The sequence below is a fragment of the Bufo bufo genome, chromosome 1, assembly GCF_905171765.1.
Source record: "Bufo bufo chromosome 1, aBufBuf1.1, whole genome shotgun sequence".
Lineage (NCBI taxonomy): Eukaryota > Metazoa > Chordata > Amphibia > Anura > Bufonidae > Bufo > Bufo bufo.
Window position 1 is genome coordinate 347,484,088 of NC_053389.1, and position 27,457 is coordinate 347,511,544.

A 27,457-nucleotide genomic window follows, 5' to 3' on the forward strand; every position below is an offset into this window, starting at 1 on the left:
AAATAGGGCAGAATTGGGGGGGGGAAGCAATTCTGACAAAGGTTTTTATAAAAAAAAAAAATTTACACTGTACACTATGAAGTAATATTGACCTGTTATCTTCATTCTCCAGGTCAGTACGGTTACAGTGCGTTTTAATACAGAAAAAAATAATTTAAACCCGAGGAAAAAAAATAATATACACTGCTCAAAAAAATAAAGGGAACACTTAAACAACACAATGTAACTCCAAGTCAATCACACTTCTGTGAAATCAAACTGTCCACTTAGGAAGCAACACTGAGTGACAATCGATTTCACATGCTGTTGTGCAAATGGGATAGACAACAGGTGGAAATTATAGGCAATTAGCAAGACACCCCCAATAAAGGAGTGGTTCTGCAGGTGGTAACCACAGACCACTTCGCAGTTCCTATGCTTCCTGGCTGATGTTTTGGTCACTTTTGAATGCTGGCGGTGCTTTCACTCTAGTGGTAGCATGAGACGGAGTCTACAACCCACACAAGCGGCTCAGGTAGTGCAGCTTATCCAGGATGGCACATCAATGTGAGCTGTGGCAAGAAGGTTTGCAGAGTCTGTCAGCGTAGTGTCCAGAGCATGGAGGCACTACCAGGATACAGGCCAGTACATCAGGAGACGTGGAGGAGGTCGTAGGAGGGCAACAACCCAGCAGCAGGACCGCTACCTCCGCCTTTGTGCAAGGAGGAACAGGAGGAGCACTGCCAGAGACCTGCAAAATGACCTCCAGCAGGCCACAAATGTGCATGTGTCTGCTCAAACGGTCAGAAACAGACTCCATGAGGGTGATATGAGGGCCCGACGTCCACAGGTGGGGGTTGTGCTTACAGCCCAACACCGTGCAGGACGTTTGGCATTTGCCAGAGAACACCAAGATTGGCAAATTCGCCACTGGCGCCCTGTGCTCTTCACAGATGAAAGCAGGTTCACACTGAGCACATGTGACAGACGTGACAGAGTCTTGAGACGCCATGGAGAACGTTCTGCTGCCTGCAACATCCTCCAACATGACCGGTTTGGCATTGGGTCAGTAATGGTGTGGTGTGGCATTTCTTTGGAGGGCCGCACAGCCCTCCATGTGCTCGCCAGAGGTAGCCCGACTGCCATTAGGTACCGAGATTAAACCCTCAGACCCCTTGTGAGACCATATGCTGGTGCGGTTGGCCCTGGGTTCCTCCTAATGCAAGACAATGCTAGACCTCATGTGGCTGGAGTGTGTCAGCAGTTCCTGCAAGATGAAGGCATTGATGCTATGGACTGGCCCGCCCGTTTCCCAGACCTGAATCTAATTGAGCACATCTAGGACATCATGTCTCGCTCTATCCACCAACGTCACGTTGCACCACAGACTGTCCAGGAGTTGGCAGATGCTTTAGTCCAGGTCTGGGAGGAGATCCCTCAGGAGACCGTCCGCCACCTCATCAGGAGCATGCACAGGCGTTGTAGGGAGGTCATACAGGCACGTGGAGGCCACACACACTACTGAGCCTCATTTTGACTTGTTTTAAGGACATTACATCAAAGTTGGATCAGCCTGTAGTGTGTTTTTCCACTTTAATTTTGAGTGTGACTCCAAATCCAGACCTCCATGGGTTGAAAAATTTGATTTCCATTATTTTTTTTTTTGTGCGATTTTGTTGTCAGCACATTCAACTATGTAAAGAACAAAGTATTTCAGAAAAATATTTAATTAATTCAGATCTAGGATGTGTTATTTTTGTGTTTCCTTTATTTTTTTTCACCATAGTCTGACCCCTATAATTTTTTTGTAGTTAAGTGTACGGGGCTGTGTGAGGGCTCATTTTTTGTGGGGCGATCTGTACTTTTCAGTGATACCAATTTGATGTGTGTGTGACTTTTTGATCACTTTATAAAAAAATAATTATTGAGAGTTTGAAGCGACAAAATGACAGGTTATCATTATAATGTGTATGGATAGCTTAATGAACACCTGTCACCGCAAAATATATCTTGGAAAAAAAAAAAAAACACGTTCTAGAGCGGGACGAGTTGAGCAGATTAAAATGTATTTAAGGAAAAGATTCAGTAAAAACTGCAATTTATACCTTTGCTTTGTCCACCTCCTGTAAACAGCTATTGGTACAGAGAGGAGATGTTTTCAGTGATTGATAGCATTGTGTGTACAAGTGTGCATAAGAGATAGCTGTCACCGATAACCCCCTCCCTACTTGACCAATTGCTTTTCTCGCCTCCTATGAATACATAAGACAGGTTTTACTGAATCTTTTACCCAACAAATATAAATCAATCAACTCAGCTTCTCCTGCTCTATAAGATGATGCTTCCAGATTGCACTGAATTTTGTGGTGACAGGTCCTCTTTAAACAGGTTCTCGGGAAATGAGTTAAATGGCCGCCAGCACGCACTTGCACAGCTGCCTAGGGGGATTAGGGGGCAGGGCCTCACTACACTGCTCTACAATAGATTGTAATGATGTGATCATGCCTGTGATACACAATTATGGCTGCAGCCTGACAGGAAAACTGATCAATATGTAGTATATTCAAGTGCCAGGGAGCTCTGCAAGTGGAGGCAACCTGTCTCGTTTTGGGACAGGTTGCTGGCAGCCATTTGAAATCTTTCCCAGAGAAACCCTGGGTTCCTCTTATGAATTTAGGGTGCATTCACATGACTGCATCCGATCAACATTTTTGAGGATCACACAATGACACATTCATTTCAATGGTGCAGCGAAAAATACAGACAGCACATGGATGTCATCTGTGTGCTGTCCGCAATCATACGGACAAGCCGCAATTTATAGAATATGTCCTATAAATGTAGATTTTGAGGACAAGGTCGTGGGAACGCACCCTTGGGGCTCATTCAGACGGCTGCAGTGTTTTGTGCATCCGCAAAACACGGATAGCGGCTGTGTGCGGACCGCACACAGCCGCAACCATAATAGAGAATGCCTATTCTTGTCCGCAATTGCTTAACAGCTTAAATTAAAGAGGTCCTTTCACTGATCCTGACATTGTGAACTAAGTATACAGACATGGAGAGCGGCGCCCGGGGATCTCACTGCACTTATTATCCCTGGGCGCTGCTCCGTTCTCCCGCTATGCCCTCCGGTATCTTCGCTCAGTAAGTTATGGTAGGCGGAGATTTCGGTCACTAAGTTATGGTAGGCGGAGTCTGCCCTTGTTCTGCTGTAGCGCTGGCCAATCGCAGCGCAGAGCTCACAGCCTGGGAGGTTATTTTCTCCCAGGCTGTGAGCTCTGCGCTGCGATTGGCCAGTGCTACAGCAGAACAAGGGCAGACTCTGCCTACCATAACTTAGTGACCGAAGATACCGGAGGGCATAGCGGGAGAACGGAGCGGCGCCCGGGGATAATAAGTGCAGTGAGATCCCCGGGCGCCGCTCTCCATGTCTGTACACTTAGTTCAGAATGTCAGGATCAGTGAAAGGTCCTCTTTAATGTTTAATTGAAAGTTGATGTAGAAAATTAAACAGGATTTTATTATTTAAAGAAAAAAATTTAAATAAATTTCATGATTAATTTCCTGTGATCAATTTCTCTAACTTTCTCCTCAACATTCCTATGCAGCATATAGCCGTAATTTGTTGACATGTGAGAAAATAAGGTCTTTGCATGATAGTAGTTAAGAGATTTCAATCAAGAAATACCTTTGCTTAAAAGAAACTGAACAGTGCAGAGGTGTCCAGCTCGTGCTGCTTTCATCAGAGGAGTTCTACCTCCTTCACATTCATGTTCCTGCCAAAAGAAAGAAAATAAGCATTCAATATTGATATACACACACTGACTGACCAGGTTAACCCCTTCTACCCCGGGACAGTTTTCACCTTCCTGTCTAGACCATTTTTTGCAAAACTGACATGTCACTTTATGTGATAACTTCGGAACGCTTTTATTTATCCAAGCTATTCTGAGAATGTTTTATGAAGTACAATGTGTCACGAGAAAAGCCATAAATTTGAGTCAATATATTTCACCTTTATTTATAAAAAAATACAAAATTTGGCAAAAAATTTTGAAAAATTCACACAATTTATAAAATTTCAAATTCTCTGCTTTTAAAACAAAGTGATATCTCAAAATATTTATTACTTAACATTCCCCATATGTCTACTTTATGTTTGCATCCTTTTGTAAAGGTCATTTTATTTTTTGGGGACGTTAGAAGGCTTAGAATTTTAGAAGCAATTCTAAAAATATTTAAGAAAATTTCCAAAACCCACTTTTTAAAGGGCTCGTCACCCCCCAACTTTCAGTTTTTGACTTATTATATTTGTTAATGTAAACAGATTCCATATATGCCCCTCTTACCTCGGGCTGTGCAGTAATTACAGTACAAAATGTACTTTTATTATATGTCAATTTCTTCACTACCAGCAAGTTGGGAGGACTTGCTGGTAGTCGCCGCATCCTCTGTTTGAAAAAAACGCCCCCTCCTCCGCTTGATTGACAGGGCCAGCAAGCGCTCTGATCCTCTCGCTGGCCCTGCCTGCAGCCTCAAATCCCACGCCTGCGCCATACCGGTCGTCATTCGGCGCAGGCGCTCTCTAATTACTGCACAGCCCGAGGTAAGAGGGGCATATATGGAATCTGCTTACATTAACAAATATAATAAGTCAAAAACTAAAAATTCGGGGTTGGGGGGTGACAGAAGCCCTTTAAGGACCAGTTCAGGTCTGAAGTCACTTTGTGGGGCTTACATAGTAGAAACCCCACATAAATGACACCACTGTAGAAACTACACACCTCAAGTTACTCAAAACTGATTTTACAAACTTTGTTACCCCTTTAGGCGTTCCACAAGAATTAAAGGAAAATGGAGATTAAATTTTGAAATTTCACTTTGGCATATTTTCCCTTTTAATCCATTTTTTTCTTTAACACATCAAGTGTTAACAGCCAAACAAACCTCAACATTTATTACCCTGATTCTGAGGTTTACAGAAACACCCCACATGTGATTGTAAACTGCTGTATGGGCACACGGCAGGGCGCAGAAGGAAAGGACTGCCGCATGGTTTTTGGAAAGCAGATTTTGCTAGACTGGTTTTTAGACACCATGTCCCATTTAATGCCCCCCTGAAGCACCCCTACAGAAGCAACTCCCAAAAGTGACCCCATTTTGGAAACTACGGGATAAGGTGACGTTTTATTGGTACTATTTTGGGGTACATATGATTTTTTTATCGCTCCATATTACGTTTGTGAGGCAAGGTAACCCAAAAATGGCTGTTTAGGCACCGTTTTTATTTTTTTACAACGTTCATCTGACAGGTTAGATTATGCACTATTTTTATAGAGCAGGTTGTTAGGGACGCGGTGATATCAAATATGTCTACGTTCTTTGTTTCAGTTTTACATAAAGCATTGTTGAAAAAATGTTTTTGTCTCGATTTTCTGAACGCCATATTTTATTATTTTTCTGCCAATCGTCTTGTGCTGGGGCTCATTTTTTTCAGGAAGAGTTGACCTTTATTGGTACCACTTTTGGGTACATATGATTTTTTGATCATTCATTATTACACTTTACGAGGCAAGGGGACAAAAAAAAAAAATTTGGTTGTTTTGGCACAGTTTTTATTTACTTTTACAGCGTTCACCTGAGAGGTTAAGTCAGTTTTTATAGAGCAGTTTGCTACGGAGATGGCATACTAATAGCCAATATGTATACTTTTTCTTATTCAAGTTTTACACAATAGCAGCATTTTTTTAAAATAAAAATAAAAAGATGTTTTAGTGTCTCTATAGTCTAAGAGCCATAGTTTTTTTGATTTTTTGACCGATTGTCTTAGGTAGGAGCTAATGTTTTGTGGGATGAGATGACCGTTTAATTAGTTCTATTTGGGGGGAGGGAGGGCATACGCCTTTTTGATCGCTTGATGTTGCACTTTAAATGATGTTAGGTGACAAAAAAAAAATTATTTTTTTACTGTGTTCACCTGAGGAGTTAAGTCATGTGATATTTTTATAGAGCTGGTTGTTACGGATGCGGCAATACCCAATATGTATACTTTTTATTTATTTATTTAACACAATAATTGCATTTTTGTAACAAAAAAATTATTATGTTTTAGTGTCTCCATGTTCTGAGAGCTATAGTTTTTTTTATTTTTTGGGCGATTGTCTTATGTAGGGGCTCTTTTTTTGCGGGATGAAGGGACAGTTTTATTGGTACCATTTTGGGGGGCATACGCCTTTTTGATCGCTTGGTGTTTTTGTGATGTAATGTGACAAAAATGTCTTTGTACAGTTTATATATTTTTTTTTACGGTGTTTATCAGATGGGGTGGGTCATGTAATATATTTATAGAGCCGGTCGTTATGGACGTGGCAATACCCAATACGTGTGTGTTTTCCTTTTTTGTATAAAATCAGGGGAAAGGGCCTTTTTATTTTTATTTTTTTTTACTTGAAACTTTTTCTGTCCCACTCTGGGACTTTACTTTTGGGGGTCTGATCTCCTCCGCAATGCATTACAATACATCTGTATTGTAATGCATTGCCTATTAGTGTATTACACAGAATAATACACTAAGGCCTCTTTCACACGGGCGTTGCGGGAAAAGGTGCAGGTGCGTTGCAGAATGCATAGTACAATAGCGCTGGAGGGGTTAATATTTTTTTTTAAAAATAATTAAACTCACCTTAATCCACTTGCTCGCGCAGCCCGGCTTCTCTTCTGTCTTCTTTTTTGCTGTGTGCAGGAAAAGGACCTGTGGTGATGTCACTCCGGTCATCACATGATCCATCACATGATCCATCACCATGGTAAAAGATCATGTGACGGACCATGTGATGACCGGAGAGATGTCACCACAGGTCCTTTTCCTGCATACAGCAAAAAAGAAGACAGAAGAGAAGTCTGGCTGCGCGAGCAAGTGGACTAAGGTGAGTTTAATAAAAAAAAATTAACCCCTCCAGTGCTATTGTACTATGCATTCTGTATTAAGAATGCTATTATTTTCCCTTAAAACCATGTTATAAGGGAAAATAATAATGATCGGGTCTCCATCCCGATCGTCTCCTAGCAACAGTGCGTGAAAATCGCACCGCATCCGCACTTGCTTGCGGATGCTTGCGATTTTCACGCAGCCCCATTCACTTCTATGGGGCCTGCGTTGCGTGATAAACGCACAATATAGAGCATGCTGCGATTTTCACGCAACGCATAAGTCATGCGTGAAAATCACCGCTCATGTGCACAGCCCCATAGAAATGAATGGGTCAGGATTCAGTGCGGGTGCAATGCGTTCACCTCACGCATTGCACCTGCGCGGAATACTCGCCCGTGTGAAAGGGGCTAACCGGTTGCCTAGGAGACCAAGTCTGGGGCTGGATCTCATGGGCATCCGTAGAAGGCAAGTCCTGATGCCGTGCAAGACATCGGCCTGCCTTCTTACTCGTCGGGTCCCCGCCACAGCAGCGCTGGGACCCGATGGGCTCCCTCACCTGCTGCAAATCCCTTCTATGCTGCGATCAGCGCTGATCGCAGCATCGGCGTGTACAGTGATGCCGGCTAATACAGCAGGGGCCCGCCCGATCACCATGACATCATAGTACGTCAAAATGCGGGAACGCACCTGCCACCATGACGTACTATTAAGTCATATGTCGAGAAGGGGTTAATGTAATCCACCCCACACATGATGAAATTAGGCATTCCAGCAGGACTTTTCAGTTTCATAAAGCTTAGGCTACTTGTTAGTGAATTGGAACAACTGTTTAAATCCAAATGATGAAAACCTAAAAGGAAGTGGTGTAAAGGAAAACTGCCAGTTGCCTATAGCAAGCAATTAGATTCCACTTGTGAGTTCCGTTTAAAGGCTCTCACAAGCGGCCCCGAACGGATCCGTCCAGCCCTAATGCATTCTGAGTGGATGCGGATCCGCTCATAATGCATCAGTCTGGCTCCGTTCAGCCTCCGCTCCGCTCAGCAGGAGGACACCTGAACGCAGCTTGCAGCGTTCGGGTGTCCGCCTGGCCGTGCGGAGGCAAACGGATCCGTCCAGACTTACAATGTAAGTCAAAAGGGACGGATCCGTTTGAAGATGACACAGTATGGCTCAATTTTCAAACGGATCCGTCCCCCATTGACTTTCAATGTAAAGTCAAAACGGATCCGTTTGCATTATCATGAACAAAAATAAAAAATAAAAAATATATATATTTTTTTTTTGTTCATGGTTATGCAAACGGATCCGTTCTGAACGGATGCAAGCATTTGCATTATAGGAGCGGATCCGTCTGTGCAGACACCAGACGGATCCGCTCCTAATGCAAGTGTGAAAGTAGCCTAAGCCAGTTTTCCTTAACACTTTTCATAAACCTCCCCACATAGCTTTAGTTCCCCTGATTAAAGTGCTGTTTTTCTTGTGCTAATCCGAAGCTCAATTTTAAAGTTATGATACTATTTGTAATATGCAAATTAGGGGTTTGGTGCAACAAGGATTTGCGTTTCTCCATAAAGTATCATCAGGAGCCCACCCTGTAACCACCTAATAATCCAGCAGCCTAGACCAGTGTATGTTAAAACTCATATGGCAGTCATAGTGCCGAAGTGCTGCCCCTAGTGAGAGAAGGGGAGCGCGCATATGAGTTAACATAACTGGTCTAGGCTGCTTGATGTGGTTACAGGGTGGGCTCCTGATGATACTTGATGGAGAAACGCGTCGAGCCAGAGACACACAGGTGTCTGTAACTTTGTTTAGAGCAGTTCAACAACATTAAGAGCCGGCAGATTAGTTTCTTAGTGTGTGACCTGCAGCCAGCCGCTCAACAGCTGGGGGTACCAGCGTGAGTGTTGTAGCAGCGTCTGTTCGCCTTCTCCCCCTGTGTTTTGAATGGCACGGGGGCGCTGTGCATTGGGGCTGTGTGTATGGGGGACGTGTGTTAGAGTGCTTCGGTTTCACTGTTGCCACTAAATGGTGGCATGGCCTATTACATCAAATAGGGTTAATGTTCATCTTTTAGTTCCCAAAACAGGGGTGGAATTCAGAGAGTATTGTTTTGTGGGGTCACACCCAGTGTGTGGCCCTCTTACTGCTTTCTTCCCCTGTTATGTATTGTGCCATTTCCCCCTTCCGGTTGCATACCTTCGAATAAAATATTCTAAATTAACGATAATTAAATGGCACCCAAAAGCTAGACAGATTCTAAATTATGTTTCACAAGATTTAAAAGGAAAATAAAGTTTTTGTGTTGCCGTTTTCTGAGAGCTAGATTTCTTTTTATTTTTCTGCCGATCATCTTGTGTGGGGACTCTTTTTTGCAGCATGAGTTGACATTTTCATCGGTACCATTTTGAGGTACATAGTACTTTTTGGCCACTTGCTATTATACTTTGTGAGGCAAGGAGACAAAAAAAAAAAAAAAAAAGGCTGTTTTGAATTTTTTTTTATTTCTTTCACAGCACTCACCTGAAGGCGTGGACCATTAGATATTTTTATAGAGCAGATCATTACGAATGCAGCAATACCTAATATGTCTTTTTTTATTTTTGTTTGCAATGTTACATAAAAGAATAAAAAAAAAAAAAATGCTGTTTTTGTGTTACCATTATTTAAATTTTTATGCCGCTCTTTTGTAGGGGATAATTTTTTGCGGGATGAGGTGGCATTTTCAGTGGTACCATGTGGGGTACATTGTACTTTTTGATCGCTTGCTAGTACACTTTTTGCAAGGCAAAGTGACCAAAACATGGCTTTGGGTTTTTTTTTTTTTGTTTTTTTACGGCATTCATGACTAGTCAGTCATTATGGATGCGACATTAGCCAATATGTCTGGGTTTATTTTCAATTTCTTTTTTTTTTTTTTTTTAACAATTTTCGGTGTTTATTACAGGAAAGTGGCATTTTTTTACTTGCCTTTTTTGTCATTCTGAAAAACACTTTTATATTTTTATTTTCCTATCACTGTGGGACATTACATGTGTATTGTAATGCATTGGCGGTCAGTGTATTACCAGTGTAATAAACTGACAGCCATCTTGCCTGGGTCTCACAGGCTTCTGTAGAAGGCAGCCCTGATGCCTGTGGAAGGCATCGGGCTACCTTCTCAGCCATCAGGTGCTAGTCACCGCAGGGTGGGGGCCCTCACCCTCCACAAACCCCAAACATGCCGCAGTCAGCGCAGATTGTGGCATATAAAGCGCTGATCAGATAAGCACGCCATACCTATACGGAAGCGGTCAGGAAGTCACTTTCTGATGCGTCGTACGGGTACGGCAGATGTTAGGAAGTGGTTAAAGCAAGGTTGCACAACCTAAACCATGGTTTGCGGCGCCCATCCTGCTGGGCAGAAACACAGCTGATCGTGCGATCAGCTGTGTTTCTGCCTGGAAACGCACAATTGCAAAGTTAAAGCTGCTGACAGTAGCAGGACAGATCCACGGCTGTCAGACAGCACGAGACCCGAGGAGAAGGCAGAAGCAGTGCATCAGCGCTTCTGCCTTCTCCTCACACAGATGAGTGGTGAGCTGTGCAGTTTAGACCCGGTGATTACATGATCGCCAGGTGTCAGGGGCAGGAGTACAGAGCCTCACCAGCTCTGCCCTGTACAAAGCCCCACTCAGCAGGCTTGTTTTCCTTGTAACTGGGGCTCCAGTTACAGTGGAAATAGTCCTTAAAAAAAAAAAAAAAAGTCTGTGTCCCCAAAGGACTTTTATGGACCTTTTGGGGACAAATTATGTGGCAAATATTATATATATATATATATATATATATATATATATATATATATATATATATATATATTTTAAAAGTTTAAAAAATAAAACATTGAAAACACAAAAAAATATACAAATAAAAAAGGGGGGGGGGAATAAAATAGAAAAAAAGTCATGCTATAAGCAATGCGCCGCACAGACCTGTGAGTTACAAGAAGAAGTAGCATCGGGTGCGCCACAGCACATGTAAGTATAATGCTGCTGAGTAACTGAGCATGGCAGAAGGACTTCAATAGCATCCTGGCTGCCATGGTAACCGATCGGAGCCCCAGCATTACACTGCTGGGACTCCGATCGGAACTGCCGCTGCCACCAATGATGGAGGGCGCACTGCCCAATGATTTTAATACCGGAGGAGGGCGCACTGCCCACCAATGCAAACATTGTAAAAACATTCCCGGCACCCGACCTCTGACAGGGAGCTGTGATCACATTAAGGCCTCGTTCACACCAGGCAATGCGTTCCGGCCTGAATCTGTCCACAATGCACTGCACCACGGTCGGCTAACTATATTGTGAGGCAGGAGGGGGCGTAGTGGTCTGCTGAAGTGATTGGCACCATAACCATGCCCAACAGCTGCAATGCAATCGGCTGCACAGGATCGCAAGGCACATTATGTTGTTTGCCTGCGGTCCAGTCCAAACAAAATCCAAGCAGCATTTTGACCGGACCTCAGGCATAATTGTGCCTTGCGATCCCGTGCATCCGATCGCCTGCGGCTGTGGCTTAGGTGCCATTTACTTCAATGGATCGTCACGCCCCCTCCTGCCCCACAACATAGTGAGCCAGCCACGATGTAGTGCATTCTGGACAGAATTATCTTGTGTGAACAAGGACTAAACTTAAGAGTCATTTCACAACACAAAGACTGGAACGCAAGCAAGCCACCTCCCTGCATAAGTAAGCGTGGCGGTGCATTGAAATATATTTTATTTTATTTTTTTTGGGGGGGGGGGGGTCGTCGTGGCTAGCCGAGCATGTGAGCGGCCGCAGGTCTGGTGAGCTCCCGCACCTCCTCGGCAGTTTATCCTGAAAAACCACCCATTTACTATATTTGGATCCCCAAAGTCTGCCTAAAGGTGTACAGAGTCCTCCGGTGGCTGTGATATTGCAGCAGGAGGAGAAATGACCGGCCGGAGAGGAGCCAAAAGCGCCGACAGGGATATCCAAGATGGCGCCGGATCTGACACGCTGAGCCGCCGAGAGCACGCTGGGGAGGTTCAGAGGGAAGCAGCAGCTAAGCTGGGCAAGTATGCCCGTAATGCAGCCTCAACCCCAGTAAAGAATAGCGGTGGCAACAGGCAACATCCTCCCACTGATAGGCACTGCAGCCAGGCATGTCTCTGACACAAGTGAATCCTTGCTAAGTTATAAAAAGACAGAGCTGAGATGGATGTAGACCCAGAGCCAGAAGAACCTACTCTTAAGGACGTCCTGTGGGCCATCACTCCTTAACCGCTCTCACAATGCAAGTGGGTACTATTAAAGAGGACGTTTCTATAGTGCGCCATGATTTAAAACAGTTGGCGGAACGTACTACTGCTCTAGAAGGTCGTGTGGGGGATCTGGAGGACGCAATACCACCTCTCAGAAGGGAAACGAGTGAACATACCCGTAAGTTAGATGTTATTGCGGCCAAACAGGACGAATTGTAAAATAGTCTACGCAGAAATAATGTGCGTATTGTGGGAGTACCGGAAAAAGTACAAGGGCCGAACCCTACTGATTTCTTAGAAAATTGGATTAAAGAGCAATTCGGGACAGAATCCCTCACTCCGCTTTTCGCAGTGGAAATAGCGCATCGGGTCCCGACCTGGCCCTTACCACCGGGTGCCCCACCCAGACCAGTGCTCATGAAAATACTCCATTATAAAGACTGTGACATTATTCTCAGAAAAGCTTGTGAAATGCCTGCAATGTCTATTAATGGCCAGAAGGTGTCACTCTTTCCCGACTATTCTCTGGATGTCCAGAAAAGAAGGGCGAAATTCATGGACATAAACCGTCGCCTGCGAGTTCTCAAAGTGTCCCACTCTATGCTTTATCCGGCAAAATTGAGAGTAGTTGCCTTAGGAACTACCACATTTTTTGAAGACCCAAGAGAAGCAATGAGATGGCTAGATCGTCATGAGCGACAACTACGTGTGGCGGAACCACAGACAGATGGGGACTGAATTATTCTCTCTTCTGAATGCCGTTGAATACTTGAGTATACTGTACTGAATGCATGAGAATGTGTTCCTGAATGTTTATGCTGCTATGCACTAGAGTTTCCGTTTTGATGGCACTGTTTTCCCTTTCTAACAAAAGATATCAGGGATCCATAGTAGTTATATAATATGACTAGGTTTGAGATTATATTAATATTGCATAGTCCGAGGAGGTGATAGCGGTGGGTCCAAGGACTCTACAGGCCCCAATGATTGCAGATTCTATTTGAATTGTTCTGTGTTACATGGTTTAAAGGTTTTACCTTTGTATTTTACTACCACTCCCCTCACAGGGTAGTCAACTACGGGGCTGGACCCGGTGGTTCTGACGGGTTTTGATTATTGATCCCACGGTCCTGTCATGGGAGTTTTTGCGGGGACCTGTTGGTGCGGCCGGTGTCCATCCTTTAGTTCCAATTGTTTACATGGGATGGGGATAGGGAGGGTTCCAAGGGTCGCGGTTAGGGAAAAGTGGGCTCCTAAGAGGTACGCTTGAATTAGTCACTTGCTGATGTTTAATGACCATGGCTAGCTCTGTAAATCTTCTGAGCTGGAATGTGAGGGGGATTAAGGACGCCAACAAAAGAAAAGCAGTTTTAGACAGTGTACAACAGCACCAGCCTTTAATATGTTGTTTGCAGGAAACTCACTTGCTCTCCTCTGATACTCACTTGCTCACTCCTTTCTGGGCTGGACATAGCTTCGACACCACGTATTCTTCATATGGCAGGGGAGTGAGCATTCTGGTTCATAAAAATATTCAGTTTACCTGCATCACCAAAAGAATTGATGAGGAAGGGAGATATGTATACCTGCACTGCACTTTATTTAATGTCGAATGCGTTCTTATAGGGATCTATATCCCTCCGCCCTATTCACCATCGCTGATAAGGAAAGTGATCTCCTTTATCGCGGACTTGCCACAGGTTCTTACTCTACTTTTTGGTGACTTTAATACTGTTCCCGATCAGAAATTAGACAAGCTCAGTCAGACCTCTAATGTGATAATTGAGGGTATTTCTCCCTTCACGCGCTTAATACAGGAGGCGGCGCTTTTTGATTTCTGGAGAATGAGAAATCCGGATGTGCGACAATATTCTTGTCACTCTAGTTCGTATGGCTCATTATCTAGAATTGATTTGGCGCTAGGAAATGAGACTATGTAGTTTTATACAAGATATTGCTTACCTCCCTAGGAGGCTGTCTGATCATTCTCCGTTACTGACAATCATTACCTTACAGCCGCGCTTGCAGCAGGGAGACAGGTGTTGGAAATTTATCCCGAATTGGATGCATATACTAGTGGATGTAGCAGATGTTAAGCAACAATTGGCAGAATTTTTCACTTTTAATTTACCTACTGCCTTGCAGATGATTGTTTGGGACGCGCTGAAAGCCTTTCTTCTAGGTATTCTCATAGCGAGGGTTAATGGGAGGAAAAAGGAGACTAGGGAAAAGGTGAGGAGGCTGACGCAAGAAGTAGCGGAAACTGAAGCCGAGTTTATATCAAGTCCATCTGTAGATTCTGAGAATAAGTGGAATGAGGCCCAAAAGGCGCTGAATGATCGATTACTGGTGAATGCGCAGAATAGGAGATTCTTTCAAAAACAGCGGTACTATGAGGAGGGAGAAAAGACAGGGAGATTGCTAGCTCTCTTAACTAAGGCCCAACATCAGTCCAGCTTTATACCAGCTCTGCAAAATTCAGAAGGGTCGATATGCACCTCCCCGGAGCAGGTGATAGAGGTCATGTATTCCTTTTACTCCAATTTATACTCCTCCAAAACGACTGCCTCTGAGTCTCAGATGGAAGACTTTCTGGTCCCACTTGACCTCCCTACTCTTACACAGGACCAACAATCTCAATTAGAGGCCCCCATTTCCCTTATGGAATTAGAAATAGCGCTGCGAGACATGTCCAATAATAAAGCCCCTGGGAGGGATGGACTACCAGCTGAAGTATATAAAACCTATTCCTCAGTACTCCTGCCCCAGTAGTTAGAAGTATTTAAAGAGGCTCATACCAGTAAGGCCCTGCCAGCTTCTATGAATGAGGCAATTATTGTAGTTATCCCAAAACCGGGGAAAGACGTCCTAGAGGCAGAATCTTACCGACCCATTTCCCTATTGCAGGTGGACATCTGAACTGTTGGCGAAGGTATTGGCTAACCGTTTGAACCTTGCGATTAAGTCTGTAATCCACTCTGATCAAGCCGGATTCATATCCAACATGTCAACGGCGGTGAATATTAGGAGACTACCTGAATATTCAGGTGGGCCAGATTCGTGCATCGGATGCGGCGGTTGCGTCTCTAGACGCTGCCAAAGCATTCGACAGTGTGGAGTGGCGATACCTCATTACTGTACTGAAAGCCATGGGATTTGGGTCGGTTTATTAATTGGGTCCAGCTACTATATGCACGTCCTACTGCTAGAATACAGGTGAATGGCAAATCTTTCTGACTCTTCTGAACTGCACAGGGGAAACTAGACAGGGGTGCCCTCTTTTACCACTATTGTTCGCAATCGCGGTGGAACCTTTGGCTGAGGATTTCCATAAGGCAGAAACTGTGAAGGGTATCGCTTGTGGGTCAATAATGGAAAAGGTCGCACTCTATGCGGACGACCTTTTGCTATTTCTTGATGACTGGACCTCCTCCCTACCAGCAGCTATGCAAATCATTAATGATTTTGGGCGTCTATCTGGCTTGACTATTAATTGGACAAAGTCAGTGCTAATGCCTTTGGGAAATACTACACAGACAGACCATAGTTTTACTGTGGGCTTGCAGATTGTACCCTCTAAGTATCTGGGCATACAGGTATCGGCAGATCCTAGAGAATTTTATCAGTTTGAATTTATTACCGCTACTGGATAAATTCAGACGGAAAATCCAAGTATGGATTAGACTCCCATTGTCACTTATTGGTCGTACCAACTTATTAAAAATGATCCTTATGCCACAGCTCTTGTACATTTTACACAACTCCCCATCCTGGATCCCCTTAAGAATATTTCATTCTATTAATGCAATATTCCGAGACCTCATCTGGGAAAAAAAAAAAACACCCCGAATTAAACTTGCAGTGCTGTGTAGATCCAAAACCCAGGGGGCGTTGAGTGTCCCTGACCCACGGATGTATTATATAGCGGCCCAATTACAGCATCTTCAAGGATGGGGATAAATAGATGGGTTGGGCACTGCTGGGCGAGTTGTGCAGCAGCTTATCCAGTCTAAAAACGTAATGGCAGCTTTGCAGGGCGGAGTTTTCTATGACAAGGGTAGGCAATACGGTATCCTACACACCATACAGAAAGTATGGTGGAAAGCTAAAGAAATTGTAGGAATCCAAGGGTACACACAACTTACCCCGATCTGGCCTAATTACCTGTACAAGGAGCTAAATACGGTAACCATTGTGAAAGTATGGGACGTCTATGGTCTTAATCGAATGTGTCAACTATATGAGAATAAACTTTCTTAAATCCTTTAATATGTTACAGCAGGAGTTTGGGCTGCCTAAGACGTTATTTTAGGTCTACCTTCAGGTACGGCATGCTATACAAATACAAGACCGTAAGGAGAAAATAGTCCCTGCTGATTCGCATTCGATTATTACTCCTATTACCTCCCAGGGTGGATACAAGAGGGGTGATCTCCTCATTCTATCTGAGCCTAATGGAGGCATTACACAAGGCCCACCCGCTGCAGTTATATTCCAAATGGCAACATGATGTCACTGATCTAACAGTGGAACAATGGGAGGAGGTATTAGAAGACTTTCCGGTGGTAGCGGTAAGTGAGGCCCACAGAGTCTCACAATTGCTATTACTACATAGAGTGTACAGAACTCCAGTCCTCTGACACAAAATGGGGTATAGGACGGATGATACTTGCCCTAGATGTGGCACGCATAAAGCCAATTTAATTCACTTGATGTGGAATTGCCCAAGGCTGCAGAGATATTGGCCAGATGTGGGGAGCTTAATATGTAATGTGTTTGATATAACTATTGATCTAACTCCTACAGTCTGTATTTTGGGGTATACCAAACTGATACCTGCTACCCCTGAGCTTAGAATAGCGATCACAAGAATCTTTTACCAGGCAAGGAAGTTAATTGCGTATCACTGGATTGCCTCTGTCCCCCCTGGCTATCCAGAATTTAGTGGATAAGATTCATATGTTAGTGAGACTGGAGAGTTATGTATACCAAAAACGAGGAAGTACGGTAATAAGAAATTCGAAAAAATATGGTCACTTTGGATATCACATTATAATGTTGTGGTGTAATGTAGTAGACTTGTTGCTTTGAATGGTGATGGAAAGGTATCACATGATGATCTGTGAGTACGACGGAGTGATTGTTTGCGTGGATGCTGGATTTGCATGTGAAAAATGAAGAGCCAACGGGAAGTCGAGTAATGGCCTATCCTGAACATCTTCTGGAACTATGGTTCTTGGGAGTAACATGAAGCCATCATCGATGCCTCTCCTATGGACTTTCTTACAACCGCGGACCCGAGACTCAGGGTGTGGGGGAGGGAGGGTTTATGGTTTCCTCTTTTTTGGGGTGTTTGTATAAAATCTTATTGAAAATCAATAAAAAAGATTTGATAAAAGGGAAAAAAAAAATATTATATATATATATATATATATATATATATATATATATATATATATATAGTGTTTTGATTTAAAATAATTTTTTGTAACAGGACAAGTAGATCATCATGAGGGACAAGTAGATCGAGCCCCCATTCTAGTCCTTCGACAATTCCTTTTTTAAATTTTTTTATTTCCACACCCCTGTAACTCGTGTCAGCTGATTTGCATATTTTATCAGGATGAAAGATATATAATTATCGTCAGCAAATCTCACCATGTAAATCGGGAATGTGCTACCGATAGCACCACACAATTACCGTAAAATCCATTTCTCGTTCAATTCATTGGGGGACACAGCACCGTGGGTATATGCCCAGCTACCACTAGGAGGCGATGCTAGATAACAAAAAGGTTGGCTCCACCCAGGTGGGCTATACCCTATCCATAGCCACTAGGCTAATCAGTTTGTACAAATCACTTTTGTTTCTCTCTTCTAATGGTAAGAACCAACATGTCCTGGACCGGGAAAGTAAACTAGAACAGCAGCCCACTGACAGGAAAAAAAAGTGAAAACAAAGGGTGGGATCTGTGTACCCCAGTGAATTGAACGAGAAAAAGGATTTTAAGGCAAGTACAAAAATCCAATTTTCTCGTTCGTGTCATTGGGGGACACGGCACCATGGGACATCCCAAAGCAGTCAGCGAGAGTGGGAAGGAAAGTGGGACCAGGAGAGGCCGAAGCATGAAATGGTTCCAAAGGAAAAAATATAGGAGACAGTCAGGATTCCAAGGACAAGTGCCTGGGAAAAGAGCCCAAGAAGGAACAAGGGGAAACACCCGGTTCCTCACAAGGTGGGATAGTGAGCAAGGCAGATGTCCTGCGTAAGAACCAAGAGTTGAACAAGTGCGCACTAAAGAGCCAGAGTAAAGATCTGGAAGAACCAGGGATCCTCCTGAAGAAACAGGAGAGTAGGACAGCAATGTCTGTTGGTAACGACCTAGCACTCTGCATATGGAAGGATGCTCCAGGAGGAGAATCCATAAGATGACAGACCCAACAAGAAATTGAAGATAACACTCACCGGTAATCACAGCACCCTTGAGAGACCGCCTCCATCCTTGACAAGAAACAGGAACTTTGGTGGAGAGCTCTTGAGGTACTCGGCCCCCATACCAGTTATTTGCGAGACCATGTCCTAGAACATGTCCTAAAACACATCTAACAACCTACTAAAAATGTATTTATTATTATTATTATTATTATTTTTTAGGGAGGGAATAAATGCCGGGTGCTGTCATGGGCTCATGGAAAAGTAATTACCCGTGAGTGTAATCCTAAATTCCCCTTATGCCCATGACAGCACCCTTGAGAGAAGACTAGAATAGAAAAAAAATAGTCTAGAGGGGGACAACTGCCTGTAGGACTTTCCTACCAAATGAACCAATCTCTATAGAGTCTAGATCTAACTTGTGGTGGCGGAATGAAGTACAAGGAGACTTCCAGGTAGCTGCCCTACAAATCTACTCTAGGGATGTGTCTGTTCTTTCCGCCCAGGAGGTGGACACAGATCTGGTTGAATGAGCACCAAATCCGAAAGGAGCGGATTTCCCTGTTGAGTGATAGACTAAAGAGGTGGCACCAACTATCCATCTAGATAGTGGTGTCTAGATGAAACTATTACCTTTGTTCTTCTTCCCCTGAAACTGAACAAAAAATCTAGAGGACTTCATCCAGACACTAGTGATTTCTAGGTACTGTAAAAGGCATCTCCTCACATCTAGACAATGTAATTTCTTCTATTTCTCATTCTTTGGGAACTGACACAGAAGGTAGAATATCTTGGAAACCATAAAAAAAAAAAATTAAATAAAAAAAAAAAAAAAAAAAGACCACTTTAGGGAGAAAAAGAGGGATCAGGTTTAAGGATAACTCCGTCATCCAAGACATTAGTATAGGGAGGAGGGGTAGAAAAAGCTGAAATCTCACTCACACGTCTAGCAGAGGTGATAGCGATTAGGAAAGCAGTTTTAAATGACAGAAATTTACCTGAAGAGGTTCAAAAGGAGGTTCCATCAAACTAGATAAAACTAGGTTGAGGTACCACATGGGAGCGGAGGATCTAATCACCGGATTGGTTCTGCTAACTGCTTTAAAAAACCTCCTAACCCAAGGATGATTGGCGAGAGAAAAATAAAAAAAAAGGCACTGAGGGCTGAGACCTGCACTTTGAGTGTACCGAGTCTTAGTTTTTTTTATTAAGCCCACTTTGTAGAAAATCCAAAATTTCTGGCATCGGAGAAGGACCCAAGGGATCTATTGAGATCTTAGAGAAGCTCAAAAACGTCTTACATATTCTAAGATAGAGTGCGGAGGTAATTTCCTTCCTATGAGACAGAAGGGTAGAAATCACTTCTTTGGATAAACCTCTTTGTTCTAAGATCTTCCCCTCAGATACCAGGCTGCTAGATGAAGATTTACTACTTCTTGATGCAGGATCACACCCTGAAACAAAAGATCCCGTCTGTCTGGAAGAATCCATGGGTCCGTGAGAGACAATTTTCTGAGCCAAGTGAACCAAGCTCTTCTTGGCCAAAAGGGGGCAACCAGAATAAGTGTGGTCTTGTGCTGTCTCAATTTTTGTAGTACTCTTGGTATTAGCCTTAGAGGTGGAAAGGCATAAAGCAGATGGTCAGGCCATGTGAGGGCGAAGGCATCTATTCCTGTAGGTATATCTTCTGGATTTAGAGAAAAGAACAGTTGGCACTTCCTGTTCTGCCTGGTAGCAAAAAGATCTATGTGAGGACAGCCCCAAAGCTGAATTATCTGGTTGAATACTTCCTGGTTTAGAGTCCATTCACCTTGGTCTAACCGGTTTCTGCTCAGGAAATCCGCTTTTTTGTTTTCTGTACCTTTTAAGTGAACTGCTTTGACAAATGGTATGCAGGGAATAATCAAAAGATACATTTTTTTCGGTTAGTGACATAGGATTTTCTGCTCTTGTACCTCCTTTTCCTTTTATTTTGGGGAGAAGCATCTAGAGCAAGAAAAACCGCTCTCAGTTCCCTCATATTCTGAGAATCTTGACTTTCTAAGGGACTCCACTCTCCCTGCTGAACTTCCGACTGGCAGTATGCTCCCCATCCCGTTGGACTTGCATCCGTGGTAATTGATATCTGTTAATGCAAATTCCAGGGAATGCCCTGTGGCAGGTTTGAGGGTTCTAGCCACCAACTTAGCGATTCCCTGACCTGAGGAGTGAGAGGAAGCGGGGCATCCAAAGGGAACAGCGACCCCTGCCATTCCTTTAAGATGTGCCTTTAAGTTTTCTGGAGCGAAACAAGGCCCAATTGACCACAGGGATCATGGAGGTCATCCTGCCCAACACTGCCATTCCTTGCCTGATGGTTCGGTTTTTTAGTGTTAGTAGAGATTTCACGACTTCTTTTACCTGGGAAATTTTGCGCTGAGAAAGAAAACAGCCCTGAAAAACAGAATCTAAGAGAAGTACTAGAAAAAGACTTTTTGGACGGGGTCAGGTTAGATTTTTCCCAGTTTATCTGCCACCCTAATCCTTTCAAGATGCTTATTATTTCTAGAAGCTGAAGGGACAAAATGGCTTCTGACTCTGCTACAACTAGAATATCATCCAGGTACAGTATAGCTAAAATGTCTCTCTTACATGAGCCATAACTTCAGCCATTAACTTGGTAAAAAGCCAGTGGGCTTGTGAAATTCCAAATGGGAGTGCTCTGTACTGAAAATGATGAATCTGCTTTTCCATGGATATCGCTACTCAGGAATTTCTCTGAATCTGCATGGATTGGAATATGGTAATAGGCATCCTTTATGTCTAAAGTTGCCATGACACAATTTTTGAAGAGATGTTTCACTGTAGATTGAATAGACTCCATTCAGAATTTTTTGTACTTCAGAAACTGGTTTAAATATTGTAGATTTATGATAATTCTGAATGATCAGTCTGGTTTGGGTACCAGGAAAAGGGATGAATAAAACCCTTCCCCCTCTTTCTGCGTCTGTTACCTTAACCAAAACCTCCTTTTTTAACAAAGACAGGATTTCTTGTTTTAGTGCCAAGCTTCTTACAGAGTTCCAGTCTAGATATGTAATTTTTAGACTTCTGGGTGGGGGAGAGACTAACTCCAGACGAAATCAGTCTTTTACAACTCCTAAAATCCACGGACTTGGAGATCTTTTCCCAAGCGTGAACAAAAGAGGAGAGTCTTCCCCACCCCCCACCAGGGCAACACAGTCATTGCTAACTAAATTTAGACCGATTACCAGGCTGGGAGTTGAACAGGAAACTCTTCTTCCTACCCCTATTGTCTTTCTAGAATTTCTGTCTTTTGTCTCTGATGAAATCTTTCCTGTTTTTACGAAAAAACGGTCGGTTTTTATTAGGTTTGGGGATAGGGAAACCTTTTTTGTTATCCGAGGCCTTTTCCAAGAGTTCTTTCAAGACTAGCCCAAAAAAAAAAAAATCACCTTGAAATGGAATTAAGCATAATTTACTTTTTGATCCTGTATCCCCTGCCCAGCTTTTAAGCTAAATCGACCTTCTACCTGAATTGGCTAAGGCGGCAGATCTGGCATTCAACTTCAAGGCATCTGCAGACGCATCAGAAATGAAGTCCACTGCTTTCAAAATCGTAGAGAAATATTTAAAAGAAGAATATTTAAAATATTTAAAAGAAGAATATTTAAAATATTTAAAAGAAGAAGAATATTTAAAAGAAGAAAAATTTCTACAAGAGGACATAGTTTTAAATTAGAGGGGCAAAGGTTTAAAAGTAATATCAGGAAGTATTACTTTACTGAGAGAGTAGTGGATGCATGGAATAGCCTTCCTGCAGAAGTGGTAGCTGCAAATACAGTGAAGGAGTTTAAGCATGCATGGGATAGGCATAAGGCCATCCTTCATATAAGATAGGGCCAGGGGCTATTCATAGTATTCAGTATATTGGACAGACTAGATGGGCCAAATGGTTCTCATCTGCCGACACATTCTATGTTTCTAGTAATTGTTCCCTGGGAGTTTTATTCGCAATGTGGGATTCTAGATCTTGTAACCATAATTTCTTGCCGTAAATGTAGCAGCGATATTAGGTTTAAACGCCTGAGTAGAGGCTTCTCAGGCATGTTTAAAATAAACCTCTGCTCTCCTGTCCATAAGATCTTTTAGGGAACCTAGATCTTCAAAAGGCAGTGCAGCTCTTTTAGACATTTTAGCAATTGGGGCGTCCCAATTTAGGAGGTCTGTCCCAACAAGAGGATTCACCTCCATCAAAGGGGAATTTTCTTTTAGCATTTTTTGGTACAAAGAATTTTTATTAGGCTTCTTCCATTCTTTTTGTTTCAGGTATTTAATGGTTTCATTCACTGGAAAGACCCATGACTTTTTATGGCCCAAGTCACCAAACATTATTTGTTGGACTGTTTTCTGTTCTTTAGACTCATCGACTTTCGTAGTGGCTCTAATCGCTTTAAGCAGAGAGTCAGTGTCCTCATGGGAAAATAGGGGTTTACCCTTGGACTCTTCAGAGCTATATATGATCGCCCTGTTCTTCCTCAGAAGAACCTGAATCTGAAATCCTACTGGAGTGTCCCTGTTTACTTGGAGGTGATGAGGGAAGACATTTTTTGAATTCTTTCATTGAATCCGCAATCTCAGATTTTACAATATCCTTGATATTCTGGATTAGCGATGGGGTTTCTTCCTCTACCATTTTGTGTGCACAATATTGGCATAAGCGCTTGGGCCAAGAGAGCATGAGCTTCTTTCCCTCGGGTTTTAGAGGTGGCTTTCCTAGGGGTCTTTTTGATATTCTAAAATACAACAAAGAATACTTCTAATAGAGCCTGTAAGATAAATAAAGTTGAGGATTGACCCCCTTACCCCACAAGGAATACCGGTCTGGTCTCAAGACTGTCCTGGTCCCCAGTGCGCAGACCACCCTCTTCTTCCAGGATAGGAATCAAGGTTGGATGGTCTACCATAAATTGTTTCCCAGGTGATTTTTTGATGGGGTTTAAATACCCCTGGACTAGTCCCTGCTGATGTTATCAGACGGCATTCGTGCGAGTCGCACTTCGGAACGCTATGCGTTCCAAACACCGGAAGTCTCGTCGTCCACTTCCGGATCCCGCGCAGGACGCAAGCCTATAGCTCCTGTTCCGCCCATGTGTCCCTGTCTCTGTAAAAAACAGAGACAAGCCAGAAGAGGAGTAAAGGCCCCGGACCTCCCGAACACCGCCGGGAGCACCCGGCGTGACGGCCCTACCTCCCGGTAGGGACAGAACTGCCCACGAACAACAACCCGGTTCTGACAGGGACCAGGAAGGTCTGCAAAAAAAAGATTGGTCCAGACTAGAGGTGGCTCCTAGAGGAGACTTGCGCCATACCAGGTAACCCCTATGGCAACTACCGTCAGGGCCCTGCAGCCTGCTGGAGCTCTCCAGAAATCGTCCTATCCGTAGGACAGGAAACAAACTGGTGGTATGGGGCCAAGTGCCTCCTTAAGAGCTCTCCGCGAAAGTTCCTGTTTCCTGTCCAGTATGGAGGCGGTCTCTCAAGGTGTTGTCATGGGCATAAGTGAAGATTAGACTATGAGGGTACCTGGCAGGAGGAAAAATGGCTGGAAAAAAAAGGACAGAACAGTCCTTAACCAAGAAGAAAAACTTTCTGGAAACAAGCTAAAAGACCCTGTGGACAGCCCCTCGGCAAAAGGAAGGCACTTCTATAACGCCTGAAAGCAAAGGAACCCGACCAGAAAGAGGACCCAGCAAGGAAAAAACTAACTTGTCACAGACCATAAACATGGCCTGTCTGTGGGCAACCTACTGTAAAGGTCAGGGTAGAGAGGAACCATGAGAAGGGAGCGAGCCTCCTTCCGCAGCAAGGCATATGGGCAAAGAGAAACACCCTTTGAGAAGGTGGAAACCACATCCTGCTAGGATCGACCCTCTGAAAAACAAAATATCGCTGTGAAATGCAAGACCAAAGATATCCCTGGCCACATGCAGTCTCAGGGAAAAGGGAAACAAGTAGCAGGCCCTGGTAATACAAGAGGAGACACACATCTGAGAAATATTGGAGTAGAAGGGAGAGGACTCCAAACAGCCCAAGGAGAAACAGTTCTCGAAATGAGGGAAAGCTCCATCACGAAAGTGGCCAATACAATCGAAATTGCAAACCGTAGCATTAAACTCCCAGATACCAGGTACTTGACCAGGGGAGACGGGAAGAGCCTATGGGGACCCCAGGAGGGAAAAGAACCAAACCGGGCGCAAAGAAGCAGCTGTCATACAGAGCATGTGCGGTCAGAGATGCCACGAGTAGATTCCCCAGAGGGAACCGGCCAGCTAGATAGTCAAAGAATTATTGGGGCAGGGACTCCAAGTAAAATTACCCAGACAAAGGCTTAAGTAGGGTTCACAGAACTGTACCACATGAGGACAATAATAGCCAGATTATCAAGAGAAAAATTAAATGTATCCACCATACGGAAAAAAACATCAGCCATGATAAACCAATCATCCCAAGTGTAGTGGCTAGCATACTGTATAACACTGCTCCGGAATGGGAAAGTACAGCAGCCTGGATTTTGTAAAAGAAAGGACAGATATCCATATGTCAGAAGAGGATGCAGAATTCGCCAGGGGAAGACTGGAGAGACTACACTGACATGTTGAAACCAGCTACCAGCAGTGCACAATAAAACCCCCAAGGAGGGGGAAGAAACTGACAGGTGCAGAAAACGGCAAGGACCGATACCAGGGCGAGCAGCCTAAAATGCCAACCAAATAGGTGTGTGGCGCTCACTAGTCCGGTCACAGCCAAATCAGCGAGGACGTCCAGCGATGACCCAAAAACTGCAGTAGCGGCTTGTATTCACAATGCTTCATATCCCTGCAGTATAGAGCATTCAGTGGAGATCCAGGAACTCTGTCAGGACTGGACAACGTAACATTAAAACAAAGCAGAAAAGCAGTAAAAACAAAGTGAGTACTCCATCATGAAATGGGGTAACGAGACTGTGAGCAATACAGTAGTACTTTATAGGGTTGAAAATCTAGCATGACAGCCAACAACTTGAGCACGCGAGGGGAGTGTGGTTGTCTGGTGCGCGACAAACAAAGTAAACATCATGCCTAGTACAGGGGCAATGAGAGGACTTGGAGGTACTACACCGGGTGTCAGATCTGAAGAGGCCAGCCATATACTGGACCTAAGAATTGCAACTCTACTTCGCCCAAAAAGGGGGGAGAACATATGGTTGCCAGGTACATACTCCAACCACGATGGCCTGTCGGATACAGCACCTTGAGATAGTACAAGTACACCGCAGAGCACGATGGTAATGAGGTGCCAGATGCATACTAGAACCAGAAAAAGGTGATGAATACAGCATCTGGGGTTGGGACCATCACTCAGCATGAAGAGAGCCCCATGATTGCCTAGCACACATTAGAGCCAGGAAAATACACCCAGTAATGCAGGAGCCGTATGGGCCACAGATTGTACCAATAGGGCACAGCACTTGGAGATACTATAAATACTCCGCCTAAATGGGAGTAAACTGATTGCATGGTGCACACGATAATGAGTGTGGAGAAATGGCTACAGCATCTGAAAATGGCATAGGTACTGCGCTTAATAATGGAGTAGAATAACTGCATGATGCATACTAGAACCAGACATGTGTAAGAGAGAAAAACAGCTCTGTATGTAATGCAGACTAAAAAAAAACAAACAGGTGTAAAGTCTATAGCATCTGGAAATAGTACAGGTACTCCACCTAATAAGGGAGTAATACGTTGTGTAGTGCAGACTAAAAACCAGACAGCTGTAATGGCTACAGCATCTGGAGATGGTACAGGTACTACACTGAAGAAGGAAGCAAGGTGGCTGTATGGCGCACACTAGAGCCAGACAGGTGCCATGGCTACAGCGACTGAACCTGGCATGTATACTTCGCCTGTGGTGCACACTAGAACCAAACAGGTGTATTGGCTACAGCCTCTGGAGATGATACAGGTACATCACCTAATAAAGGAGTAATATGATAAACCAGGGTCCCCCAGTAATATGTTGCGTGGTGAACGCTAGCCCCAGCCTGGTGTACTGGCTACAGCGTCTGAAGTAATACGGTGGCCTGGAACACACTCCGACTAGGAGAGTGCATTGAATATAGCCCCTGGAATAGAGAAATTACTCCAGCTGAAAAGGAGATACCTTGGGACAAGGAAAGTCTGCCGGATACAGCATTTGGCAGTGGTAAGAGTACCCCCCTGTGAAGGGGAAGGCGCACGTGTACCTGGGACACCACATACGGAAGATATAAAAAGTTTACACACCCCTGTTAAAATAACAGGTTTCTGTGCTGTAAAAATAAAAATGAGACAAAGGTAAATCATTTTAGAACTTTTTTCAGCTTTAATGTGACCTACAAACTGTACAACTCAATTAAAAAACAAACCGAAATCTTTTAGGTAGAGGGAAGAAAAAATATTAAAACTAAATAATGTGGTTTCATAAGTGTGCACACCCTTAAACTAATACTTTGTTGAAGCACCTTTTGATTTTATTACAGCACTCAGTCTTTTTGGGTACAAGTCTATCTGCATGGCATATTTTGACTTGGCAAGATTTGCCCACTCTTCATTGCACAAATCTGTCAGATTGCGAGGGCATCTCCTGTGCACAGCCCTCTTCAGATCACCCCACAAACTTTCAATTGGATTCAGGTCTGGGCCATTCCAAAACTTGATCTTCTGGTGAAGCCATTCCTTTGCTGATTTGGATGTATGCTTTGGGTCGTTGTCATGCTGAAAGATGAAGTGCCTCTTCAAGTTCAGCTTTCTAGAAGAAGCC

General features: G+C 43.7%; 1 protein-coding gene across 1 annotated transcript in view; it reads right to left on the reverse strand.

Moving 5' to 3' along the window:
• The window catches only part of LOC121009545 (ankyrin repeat and KH domain-containing protein 1-like), a 307,110-nt gene that overhangs the window by 181,698 nt on the left and 97,955 nt on the right, over window positions 1–27,457 (reverse strand). Inside the window, exon 11 of the mRNA XM_040442755.1 lies at window positions 3,671–3,758. Coding sequence (XP_040298689.1) covers window positions 3,671–3,758 — 88 coding nt within the window. The remainder of the gene's footprint in view (window positions 1–3,670; window positions 3,759–27,457) is intronic.